Source organism: Scylla paramamosain, chromosome 25, assembly GCF_035594125.1.
Source record: "Scylla paramamosain isolate STU-SP2022 chromosome 25, ASM3559412v1, whole genome shotgun sequence".
NCBI classification, from domain to species: Eukaryota; Metazoa; Arthropoda; class Malacostraca; order Decapoda; family Portunidae; genus Scylla; species Scylla paramamosain.
Window position 1 is genome coordinate 12188983 of NC_087175.1, and position 13118 is coordinate 12202100.

The window sequence follows — 13118 nt, forward strand, 5'->3', positions numbered from 1 at the left end:
GTACTCCGGGTTGCCATCAGATTTGTTGTGAAAGTTAAGCGAAATTAAATTCATTTTGGTCCAGCACTAATGAATGATTCAAATAATTCTCCTTAAACTAAATTTCGATGAACAGAGAGAGAGAGAGAGAGAGAGAGAGAGAGAGAGAGAGAGAGAGAGAGAGAGAGAGAGAGAGAGAGAGAGAGAGAGAGAGAGAGAGAGAGAGATACGCACACAGACAACCAGACAGAGAAAGAGGTCAGTGGATTCGGAAGAGAGCAGGGAGACATGGAAGGGAGACAATACTCATACGGAAAGGAATTTAAGGAACAAAGGCATAGAAATTCCAATGAAACCCAACATATCAAAGGGCACCAGATATTCCTGTATTGTGTGAGTGTGTGTACGTATGGAAAAGTGAAGGGGAGGAGCGAGGGGAACGCCAGTCGAACGAGAGGCAAAGAGGGAAGTTTACCAGCTTGTGGCCTCAGGTGCGGTAGGGAGAAATACCTGGGGAATTGGATAGTGGTGGAAAATGGTGTCTGGTCCGTAAGGGCATGAGGAATGATGCCTACGGCTGATACTGGGAATGTTTTAGGGTTTAGGAAGTGATGTGGATCCTGCCTTGAAAGTATCGGGGTGTGGGAGGATGCTGGGGATGCTTTGAGGAGTCGTGGGGATGTTTTTGGGAATGGTGAGGATGTTTAGGGAGCTTTGCAATGTTTTGGAAGTGGTGGCATGTTTGAGGAGTGATGGAAATCTTTTGGGAGTGTTGGTGGTGTTTATGGGAGTGTTGGTGATGTTTTGGGAGTGTTGGTGATGTTTTGGGAGTGTTGGTGATGTATATGGGAGTGTTGGGCATGTTTTGGGAGTGTTGGGGATGTTCTGGAAGTGTTGGGGATGTTTTGGAAGTGTTGGTGGTGTTTATGGGAGTGTTGGGGATGTTTTGGGAGTGGTGGCGGTGTTTTCGGAGTGGTGAGAATGGTTTGGGGGTGATGGCGATTTTTTTTTTTTTTTTTTTTTTTTTAGAGGATGGTGGGGATGTTTTGGGTAATGATCTTGATGCTAATTAGGAAAAAATATTTGTGGAGTAGTATGGATCTTGGTTTTAGGAAAGTGGTGGGGACATTTTGGGGGACTGGTAGAGATGTCTGGTGTGGGAGGTGTTGGGCTCTAGAGTAGTTTTCTTTTCATCATTTCTGTCTGCAACCCTCCCCCCCCACACACTCTCTCTCTCTCTCTCTCTCTCTCTCTCTCTCTCTCTCTCTCTCTCTCTCTCTCTCTCTCTCTCTTCGCGGTAAGATTGCATCGCTTGCCTTCTTCTGTCGTTACTTTGACATTAATTGTTCTTCTGATCTTGCTAGCTGCATGACTCCCCTCCTCCCGCTGCCTTGCTGCGCAAAACTCTCAACGTTTTTTTTTTTTTTTTTTTATGTAGGAGGGGTACCGGCCAAGGGCAACAAAATTACTACGAAAAAAAGGCCCACTGAGGTGCCGGTCCCCATACAGAGTTGAAAACAATAAAAAATCACAGGCTAAGTGTCTCCACAACTCCCTCTTGCAACAGTTCAAGTCATAGGGAGGTGGAAATACAGAAGTAGGCAGGGAGTTTCAGAGTTTACAAGAGAAAGGGATGAATAGCTGAGAATACAGGTTGACAGAATAGAGATGAGAGAGACCGCGGGGGCAGGGGAGGCATGCAGTTAACAAGATCTGAAGAGCAGTTAGCATGAAAATAGCGGTAGAAGATAGAAAGAGGTGCAACATTGCGGCGATGAGAAAGAGAATTAAGACAGTCAGTTAGAGAAGAGGAGTTGATAAAACAAAAAGCTTTTGATTCCACCTTGTCTAAAAGAGTCGGTATGAGTGGAACCCCTCCAGACATGTGGAGCATCCTCCATACATGGATGGATAAGGCCACTGTAGAAAGTTTACAACTGGGGGATGAGAAAAACTGGCGGAGACGACTCAGAACGTCTAACTTCATAGAAGCTGTTTTAGCTAGAGATGAGATGTGAAGCTTCCAGTTTAGATTATAAGAAAAGAAAAGACCGAGGATGTTCAGTGTAGAAATGGTGGCCAGTTGAGTGTCATTGAAGAAGAGGGGATAGTTGTCTTGAAGATTGCGTAGAGTTGATAGATGGAAGAATTGAGTTTTTGAGGCATTGAACAATACTAAGTTTGCACTGCACTAATCAGAAATTTTAGAGATATCAGAGGTCAAGTGTTCTGTTACTTCCCTGCGTAAACTGTTTCCTTCCTGAAGGGTTGGAAGTCTTCAAAAAGACGTGGAAAAGTATAGGGTGGTATCATCAGCGTAGGAGTAGATAGAACAAGAAATTTGGTTTAGAAGATCATTGGTGAATAATAAGAAGAAATGGGTGACTGGATAAGACTCTGAGGAACACAACTGTTAATAAATTTAGGAGAAGAACAGTGATCGTCTACCACAATACCAATAGAACGGTCAGAAAGGAAACTTGAGATGAAGTTACAGAGAGAAACCGTAGAAGGGTAGTTCGGAAATCAAATCTATCGAAAGGTTTTGATATGCCTAAGGCAATAGCAAAAGTTTCACTAAAATCCCTAAGAGACGATTACCAAGACTCACTAAGGAAAGCCAGAAGATCACCAATGGAGCAACCTTGACAGAATCCATACCAGCGATCAGATAAAAGTTGTGAAGTGATTGACATTTAAGAATCTTCCTGTTGAGAATAGATTCAAGAACTTCAGATAAGCAGGAAATTAAAGCAATAGGACGGTAGTTTGAGAGATTAGAAAGGTACAGGAGGAGGCAGTAGGCACCTGCTGAAACGATAATTACTCCCAGTGAGGTCGAAAGCACTGGATCTGGAGGTGCTGTGAACTTATCATTAAACCCAGCTGTGACCTCACTGAACGTTTCCCTTTGTGTCTTACAACACAAGGGAGCAGTCACAGCCTGCTTTCTAAAGACAACTCTCTTCCTCCACACAAAACTACAAGCACCTAATACACACACACTCTTCACTCAAAAATTCAAAATTATCATGGCGACTCCTACACCAGCCTCGGAGTCCCCATCTGGGGAGGGGACCAAAAATGTGCCCAGTTAGACTGCTCTTCTGATAACGCCCCTACCCTAAGTGTCTTGACACCCCCCTCAACTTTTTCTTCATTAACTTCTGTAACATTTCCGGTCTAAAATCTAATTTTCAATCTGTAGAACATCACAGCTCCTTTTCTAAACCTCATCTTCTTTTCCTCACTGAAACTCATGTGTCAGAGGCAACTGACAGTATCCCCTTTACCGTTCCCTCCTGCTTTCTCTATCCCCATTTTCAATTCAAAGCTGGATATTGCGTTTATGACCGCAATGACTTAACCTGCTCTCGTGCCCACGCTCTTAAATCTTCTGAGTTTTCCACCGTCTGGCTACGACTACAGTCACTCTCAAACTAAATTTATCTGTGCTGTATACCTTTCACCTAACTTCTCTGACTATAAGAAATTCTTTGACTACTTAACTTCCAAAGTGGAGCACATTCTGACCCTCTTCCCTTTTGCAGAGATCTCCATTCTTGGAGACTTCAATGTTCACCATCAGCTTTGGCTTTCCTCTCCCTTCACTGAACATCCTGGTAAACTAGCCTTCAGCTTTGATATCCTCCACGACCTAGAGCAATTGGTGCAACACCCAACTCGTATTGCTGACCGTCTTGGAGATACGCCCAACATTCTTGATCTTTTCCTGACCTCTAATCCTTCTGCTTATTCTGTCACCCTCTCTTCTCCATTGGGCTCCTCCAATCACAATCTCATATCTTTATCTTGTCCTATCGCTCCAATCCCTCCTCAGGATCCTTCTAAGCAAAGGTGCCTCTGTTGTTTTGTCTCTGCTAGTTGGGAGGACCTGAGGAGGTATTTTGCTGATTTCCCTTGGAATGACTACTGCTTCCGTGTCAGAGATCCGTCTCTGTGTGCTGAGCGCATAGCAGAGGTGATAGTGTCTGGCATGGAGGTGTACATTCCTCACTCTTTTTCTCGACCTAAACCTTCCAAACCTTGGTTTTACACACCTTTTTCTCGTGCTATACATGATAGAGAGGTGGCCCTCAAAAGGTACTTAAGCCTTCCATCACCAGAATCTCATGCACTTTATATTTCTGCCCGGAACCATGCCAAGTCTGTTCTTGAACTGGGCAAAACCTCCTTCATTGATAGAAAATGTCAAAATCTTTCAAGATTTAACTACCCTCGTGACTTCTGGCATCTAGCCAAAAATATCTCCAATAACTTTGCTTCTTCTTCTTTCCCTCCTTTATTTCAACCAGATGGCACCACTGCTATCACATCTATCTCTAAAGCTGAACTATTCGCTTAAACCTTTACTACAAACTCTACCGTGGACGACTAAGGGTTTGTTCCTCCCTCTCCTCCACCCTTTGACTACTTCGTGCTACCTATTAAAATTCTACGCAATGATGTTTTCCATACCCTCACTAGCCTAAACTCTCGGAAGGCTTACGGATCTGATGGGGCCCCTCCTATTTTTCTCCGGAACTGTGCTTCCATGCTTGCACCTTGCCTAGTCAAACTCTTCCACGTCTTTTTGACGACTTCCAACCCTTCATGAGGTAAACATTTCACTCAGGGAAGCCACAGAACGCCTGACTTCTGATCTTCCTAAATTTTTGATTGAGGCAGAGCAAATTTGATATTGTTCGGTGCCTCAGAAACTTAATTCCTCCATCTTTCAACTCGACCCAACCTTCCAGACAACTATCCCCTCTTCTTATGTGACACTCAACTGTCCCCCTCTTCTACACTGAACATCCTCGGTCTGTCGTTTACTTATAATCTGAACTAGAAACTTCACATCTCATCTCTAGCTAAAACAGCTTCTATGAAGTTATACGTTCTGAGACGTCTCCGCCAGTTTTTCTCACCCCCCAGCTGCTAACTCTGTACAAGGGCCTTATCCGTCCATGTATGGAGTAGGCTTCATTATCTGATGGGGTTCCACTCATACCGCTCTTTTAGACAGGGTGGAATCAAAAGCTTTTCGTCTCATCAACTCCTCTCCTCTAACTGACTGTCTTCAGCCTCTCTCTCATCGCCGCAATGTTGCATCTCTAGCTGTCTTCTACCACTACTTTCATGCTAACTGCTCTTCTGATCTTGCTAACTGCAGGCCTCCCCTCCTCTCGCGGCTTTGCTGCAGAAGACTTTCTTTTTCTTTCATCCCTATTCTGTTCACCTCACTAATGCAAGAGTTAACCAGTATTCTAAGTCACTGATCCCTCTCTCTGGTAAACTCTGGAATTCCCTGCCTGCTTCTCTATTTCCACCTTCCTATGACTTGAATTCCTTCAAGAGGGAGGTTTCAAGATACTTATCCTTCAATTTTTTTCTTTGAAACTTTTTCTGGAACTGTCATCTCAGTGGGATTTTTTTTTATTTGATTTTTGTTGCCCTTGGCCAGTCCCCCTCTTACATAAAAAAAAAAAAAAACTTTTTTTAGGAACAGGCTGAATGTAGGCAAACTTCCAGCAAGAAGGAAAGGTAGATGTTGATAGACAGAATTGAAAGAATTTGCCTAGGCAAGGTGCAAGCACAGACGTGCAGTTTCGGAGAACAATAGGAGGGATTTCATCTGGTCCATAAGCCTTCCGAGGGTTTAAGCCTGCGAGGGCATGAAAAATATCATTGCGAAGGATTCTAATGAATAGCATAAAGTAGTCAGAGAGTGGAGAAAAGGAAAGAACGAGCCCTGAATCATCCAAAGTAGATCTTTTTAGCAAAGGTCTGAGGGAAGAGTTCAGCTTTAGAAATAGATGAGGTGGCTGTGGTGTCATCAGGTTGAAATAAAGGAGAGAAAGATGAAGAAGCAAAGTTATTGTAGATGATTTTGGCTAGATGCCAGAAGTCAGGAGGGGAGTTGGATCTTGAAAGACATTAACATTTTCTATTAATGAAGGAGTTTTTTGGCTAGTTGGGGAACAGACTTGGTATGATTCCGGGAAGAATATAAAGCGCTTGAAATTCAGGTGATGGAAGGCTCAAGTACCCTTTTTGGGCCACCTCTCTATCATGTATAGTACGAGAACATGTTGCGTTAAAAGGTTTTGAAGGTTTCGGACGAGAGAAAGAGTGAGGAATCTACGCCTCCATGCCAGACACTATCACTTCTGTTATGCGCTGAGCACATAACATGACAAGTAGTTACACGGAAGTAGTAGTCATTTCAAGGAAAATAAGCATAATACCTCCTCAGGTCCCCCAAATTAGCAAAGGCAAAACAACAGAGGCTTCGCTTTGGGGGATCCTGAGGAGGGACTAGAACGATAGAACAAGACACCAATATGAGACAGTGATTGGAGGAACCCAGCGGAGAAAATAGGGTAACAGCATAAACAGAAGGATTATAATTAAGATAAGGTAAAAAATGTTGGGCGTATCACCAAGACTGTCAGGAATACGAGTAGGGGGGGGTTGCACCAGTTCATCTAGGTCATGGAGGATAGCAAAGTTAAAGGCTAGTTTACCATGATGGTCAGCAAAGGGAGAAAGAAAGGCAAAGCTAGTGGCGAACATTGAAGTCTCAAAGAATGGAGATCTTCGCAAAAGGAAAGAAACTCAGAATGTGCTCCACTTTGGAAGTTACGTAGTCAAAGAATTTCTTATAGTCAGAGGAGTTAGATGAGAGGTATACAGCACAGATAAATTTAGTTTGAGAGTGACCCTGTAGCTGAGTAGTAGTCAGATAGTGGAAATCTCGGAAGATTCAAGACGGTGCGCACATACACGCAGCATCAAGCTTTGCGTTGAAAATGAGGATAGAGAAAGAAGGAGGGGGCAGAAAAGGGGCTACAGTCAGTTGCCTCAGACATCTGTGTTTCAGTGAGGAAAAGTAGATGAGGTTTAGTAGAGGAAAGGTGGTGTTCTCTCATCATTATTCTGTCCATCTCTCTAAAGCAAGAGTTGGACAGTATTCTCAGTGTTTCATCTCTTCTACTGGTAAACTCTGGAATTCCCTGTCTGCTTCTGTATTTCCTACACCTTTTGACTTGATCTGTTTCAAGAGTAAAGTTCTATTTGGGGACTAATACGGTCATATGTTTTTTGTCCTTTGCCAGAGTCGCATTCTTATTAAAAAAGAAATAAAAGTTAGTGATGGTTTGTGACGGTGATGATGTTTTTTTGTGTATTTTATATGTGTTAGGGAGCGAAGGGAATGGTTTTGGCTAATGACGGAGGTATGTAGGGAGTGGTAAGGATGTAATGGAGGGACGAGGATGTTTTCTGGAAGTAGTAGGGATGTCTTAGAGAATAGGAATAATTTTGGAAAGTGGTGAAAACATTTTATGATAGTTTATTTATTTTTTGGCGGGTGTGGGTTCTAATGAGTTAAGGTATCATTAGATGACGTTGGAGAGATATGGGAAATATTTAATTAGTCTGAGAATTATTAAAGGATTTTTCTTTTACTGTGAGCTTTTGCGTAGGAATTATAAGTATATATCCAGGTGTATCTGCATGTGGCGTTAACTTTTGCTTTAAATTACGATAAAGTGAGTTGTTATCACTACTAATACATAATCCCTGAAAGAATGATGATATTACTTTATTGCCCTACTTTAGGAATGAAGAAGGGATCACAGTGTTATCTGAACAACAAAGTGATTGTGGTAATGTTATATAAACTGAAAACAAGAGACTGTTTCTTGGTTATATGCGTGGTCGGGGAGATATTAATAATACTTGGGGCATTGAAATAAGATAGGTATGGGGATTTAAGCTATGAGAACAAAAATAACATAAGTAAGGGAAGCTACAAGAAACCAGCAGGCCTGCACGTGGTAGCTCCTGCATGGAACGAAACATATCTGCCTATTTCCGCTTATTATCCTCTTATAAATTTTATGTTCTTTTTAAGAAGCTATATACTGACTCGTCACTAACAACTTATAAAAAAAATAAACAAATAAAATAAAAAAAATAACCATATGAAGTGGAAAAAAAAATGAAATAGTGTTGCATTACGTATCTAAACTTATTGTTAGGATTTTTTTTTTAATCTTTATCTAGAAATATATTGACAGAGGTAAGGATTTCAGGGATGACCGTTACGAGAGATACGGAACTTAGGAAAGTATAGTAATGTTATCTGAACTCAAAAAAAAAGCCAGGTAATTTATTTCATATTACCACGAAAAGATAAGTTTCTGCTTCTGAGTATCGCATAAGAATACCACCAAAACTTATTAGAGCCGTGAAGGTTTGGAGAGCTAAAAGAAGCTACATGTGAGTGAAGTGTGGTGAGGAGTGATCTTACTTTACCCAGAAGAGAGTGAATGCCTGTTTTGTGGGAAGGGTACGAGTGTGTGCTAAGAGCGCCACCGCTATACACTTTTGAGAATGTCCACAAACCGACCTCAGCTCATTAAACTGTACGCAACGAACTGAGAGAGAGAGAGAGAGAGAGAGAGAGAGAGAGAGAGAGAGAGAGAGAGAGAGAGAGAGAGAGAGAGAGAGAGAGAGAGAGAGAGAGAGAGAGAGAGAGGTGGGGGAGGAGGAGCCACGCAAAACATATGAAAGAACAGTTGAACATGTGACAAAAGGGTGTTAAGAGAAAAGTGAGTTGCATTTCTTACATTATTGCTTATGAGGGGAGAGAAGAAAACAAAACTGTTGACGAACTGGAATGAGGAACGATGTAATAAGAACGAGCTTGGGAGAGACGATTCCGGGATTTAAAACCAGAAGTGGACTGCAGTGGGGAAAGAAAAAACAAAGAGAGGAGGGAAATGAGAGAAAAGAAAAGGATATTAAAAGAATAGTACGGAAGGAAACAGAACAGACAGAAGGAAACGGAAAGAAAAGGAAGGAAAGGGAAGGGAAGGGAAAGGAAGGGAAAGAAAGACAAGACATGGAAGGAAAGGAAAGTAAAGAAAATTGTAAAAAATGAAATGGAAATGGAAATAAAGAGAGAGAAGAAGGGAAGGGAAGAATAGAAAAAAGAAGAGAAAAGCAGATAAGGGAAGGGAAAGAAAAGGAAAGGGAAGGAAAGGAAATAAATGGAAGCGAAGGGAAAGGAAGGAAAAGGAAAGGAAAGGAAGGAAAGGGAAAAGAAGGACAGGAGAGGAAAGAAAAACGGGGGGAGGTAACAAAAGAGAAGACAAGGGAAGAGGAGGGAACAGAGCGAAGAGAAGAGAAGAGAAGGGAAGAAGAAGAGAAAGGAATAGATAGGAAGGGAAGCAAAGAGAAGGGAAGGGAAGGGAATGAAACGGAAAGGAACAGAAGAAACAGTAGAGAAAAGAAAAGAAAAGACGAGAATGGAAGAGAAGGGAAGAGAAAGGATGGAGTTTTTAAGGGAAAAAAAGAAAGAATATTGCAGAAAAAGTTGCGTGGAATACCCAAACGAAAGAGATAAAGGGGACGCGATACAAAGCCTTAGGAAATCGAGAAAGAGGAGAGAAAAGACGGAAAGAGTGAGGAAGTGAAAGAATGATTGAGGAAATGGAGAAATAAAGAAGAGAAACGGAAGACAGAAGGCACGAATAAACAGGAAATGGAGGCGAAGTGATGGAAAATGAGGAAGGAGTAAAGGAAAGAAAACGGAGATATGGTAAAGAAATAAAAAAAATAAATAAAGAGAAAAGGATACAGGAACAAAAGATGGGGGAGAAGGGTAAAAAGTTAGAACGAACGAAAGGGAGTGAAAAGGAGAAAACTAGTGAACACGGAGAGGAAACAGGAAAAAAAAAAAATGAACTGAGAGAGAGAGAGAGAGAGAGAGAGAGAGAGAGAGAGAGAGAGAGAGAGAGAGAGAGAGAGAGAGAGAGAGAGAGAGAGAGAGAGAGAGAGAGACAGAGAGAGAAAGAGAGAGAGAGAATATGATGGATAGGAGTTGGAAAATGAGAAGAGAAAGAGAGAAAGAAGAGAAAAAAAAGGGAATGAAGAAGGAGACAACAGAATAAAGCCAGGAAAGAAAAGGAAGAAAGGGAAAAGTGAAAGACAAGAAGATGCAAAAAAGTGAGAGAATGCGAGTGTAGTGGTCGAAGGCCTAGAAACTAAAGGTATGGAAAGGAGAAGGAAAGGAGGGAAAATCAAAAGAAAGAAGAGAATAAAGATAATGAAGGAGACAAAAAGAAAGAGGAAGCAAGAGAAGAGACGGTTAGGAGGAAGAAGGAGGGAAAGAGGAGAGAGAAGGTAAAGGGGATAAGCTCCGTGCCTTCCTTCCCTTTATTCTTCCTAATCAACAAGTTTTTAGCTGTCTCTTGGGAGTCAGCGTGGCCCTCCCTCCCTCACTCCATCCCTCCCTCTCTCCCTCCCTCACTCTATCCCTCCCTCTCTCCCTTCCTCATTCCATCCTTTCTTCTCTCCCTCCATCCTCCATCTCCCTCCTTCCCTTCCTCGTCTATTCCAGTTCCTCTCTCCCTCCATCCTCTATCTCCCTCCTTCCCTCCCTCGTCTTTTCCAATTCCTCTCCCCCTCCTTTATCTACCACCACCCACTCCCTTCTCCCTTTCCTTCCACGCACTCTCCTTCTCTTCCTACTTTCCACACCTCCCTCCCTCTTTCCTGTCTTCGCCCCCTACCTCCCTCCTTCCGTCTCCTTCTTTCCTACACCCACACACACTTTCAAACCCGCACACAAACACACACACACACACACACACACACACACACACACACACACACACAGCATGTTTTTCGTATTAAATTTTTTTTATGTTTCTTGTTGGTGTTATTATTATTACTACTACTACAACTACTATTACTACTACTACTACTACTACTACTACTACTACTACTACTACTACTTCTATAATTGCCATTATTACTATTACTACTACAGCTGCTGCTGCTACTACTACTACTACTACTACTACTACTACTACTAATTATTATCATTATTATTATTATTATTATTATTATTATTATTATTATTATTATTATTATTATTATCATTATTATCAGTTATTATTATCTGTATCATTAATACAAGAATGACAATGACAGTTCTACCACCATTAGTATTACTACTACTGCTACCGCTGCTACTGTTACTGCTGATGCTGCTGCTGCTGCTGCTGCTACTACTACTACTACTACTTTTTTTTTTTTTTTTTTTTTTTTTTTATGTAGGAAGGATACTGGCCAAGGGCAACAAAAATCTAATAAAAAAAATGCCCACTGAAATGCCAGTCCCTAAAAGGGTCAAAGCAGTGGTCAAAAATTGGTGGATAAGTGTCTTGAAACCTCCCTCTTGAAGGAATTCAAGTCATAGGAAGGTGGAAATACAGAAGCAGGCAAGGAGTTCCAGAGTTTACCAGAGAAAGGGATGAATGATTGAGAATACTGGTTAACTCTTGCGTTAGAGAGGTGGACAGAATAGGAGTGAGAGAAAGAAGAAAGTCTTGTGCAGCGAGGCCGCGGAAGGAGGGGAGGCATGCAGTTAGCAAGATCAGAAGAGCAGTTAGCATGAAAATAGCGGTAGAAGACAGCTAGAGATGCAACATTGCGGCGGTGAGAGAGAGGCTGAAGACAGTCAGTTAGAGGAGAGGAGTTGATGAGACGAAAAGCTTTTGATTCCACCCTGTCTAGAACAGCAGTATGAGTGGAACCCCCCCAGACATGTGAAGCATACTCCATACATGGACGGATAAGGCCCTTGTACAGAGTTAGCAGCTGCGGGGGTGAGAAAAACTGGCGGAGACGTCTCAGAACACCTAACTTCATGGAAGCTGTTTTAGCTAGAGATGAGATGTGAAGTTTCCAGTTCAGATTATAAGTAAAGGACAGACCGAGGATGTTCAGTGTAGAAGAGGGGGATAGTTGAGTGTCATTGAAGAAGAGGGGATAGTTGTCTGGAAGATTGTGTCGAGTTGATAGATGGAGGAATTGAGTTTTTGAGGCATTGAACAATACCAAGTTTGCTCTGCCCCAATCAGAAATTTTAGAAAGATCAGAAGTCAGGCGTTCTGTGGCTTCCCTGCGTGATATGTTTACCTCCTGAAGGGTTGGACGTCTATGAAAAGACGTGGAAAAGTGCAGGGTGGTATCATCAGCATAGGAGTGGATAGGACAAGAAGTTTGTTTTAGAAGATCATTAATGAATAATAAGAAGAGAGTGGGTGACAGGACAGAACCCTGAGGAACACCACTGTTAATAGATTTAGGAGAAGAACAGTGACCGTCTACCACAGCAGCAATAGAACGGTCAGAAAGGAAACTTGAGATGAAGTTACAGAGAGAAGGATAGAAACCGTAGGAGGGTAGTTTGGAAATCAAAGCTTTGTGCCAGACTCTATCAAAGGCTTTTGATATGTCCAAGGCAACAGCAAAAGTTTCACCAAAGTCTCTAAAAGAGGATGACCAAGACTCAGTAAGGAAAGCCAGAAGATCACCAGTCGAGCGGCCTTGACGGAACCCATACTGGCGATCAGATAGAAGGTTGTGAAGTGATAGATGTTTAAGAATCTTCCTGTTGAGGATAGATTCAAAAACTTTAGATAAGCAGTACTACTACTACTACTACTACTACTACTACTACTACTACTACTGCTGCTGCTACTGCTGCTATTACTATTACTACTACAGTGTTGGCCAGTAATATAAGATACCTGATGTATAAATATAACATGGACTGTAATATAGTGAACATAGTTTGGGAAGGGTTATGTAACGAACAGCAGAAAAAGCAGACTGGTGTACTGGTTCGTGAACTATGCTAAATGAGGGATAATAAAGACAACACTATACTTTCTGGCAATGAAATGAAGATGATAAGTAATTCACTATATAGCGAGTCAACATGTGATTGCTATGTATTATATTGCCTTTGCGTACTTTTTAATTTTACTTCTGTGTTTATAGTTGCTGCTGTACCTTTTTCAATGTAAATAAGGAATACTGAACTAAACTACTTCTGCTGCTACTAAAACTACTACTACTACTACTACTACTACTACTACTACTACTACTACTACTACTACTACTACTACTACTGCTACTACCACCACTACTACTACTACTACTACTTCTACTACTACTGCTACTACTACTACTACTACTACTACTACTACTACTACTACTACTACTACTACTACTACTACTACTACTACTACTATTACTACTACTACTGCTAC

At 41.7% G+C, this 13118-nt stretch overlaps 1 protein-coding gene across 1 annotated transcript; it reads right to left on the reverse strand.

The window, feature by feature from the left end:
* Window positions 1–275: 275 nt before the first annotated feature.
* Window positions 276–10881, reverse strand: LOC135113363 (probable serine/threonine-protein kinase dyrk2). Its single transcript, XM_064028619.1, has 2 exons — window positions 10834–10881; window positions 276–876 (listed from the first exon to the last, which is right to left on the reverse strand). The coding sequence occupies exons 1-2, from the start codon at window positions 10879–10881 to the stop codon at window positions 574–576; spliced, it is 351 nt and encodes a 116-aa protein (XP_063884689.1). The 3' UTR covers window positions 276–573.
* Between the last annotated feature and the right edge of the window lie 2237 nt (window positions 10882–13118).

What these genes read in the sequence shown, in the direction of transcription:
- LOC135113363 (XM_064028619.1), bottom strand. Translation starts at nt 10,881, where the DNA reads ATGATAATAATTAGTAGTAGTAGTAGTAGTAGTAGTAGTAGTAGTAGC. An exon ending in GTAGTAGTAGTAGTAGTAGC is followed by an intron (nt 877 to 10,833) that starts AGCAGCAGCTGT and finishes CCAAAACATCCC; the next exon opens with CAACACTTCCAGAACATCCC.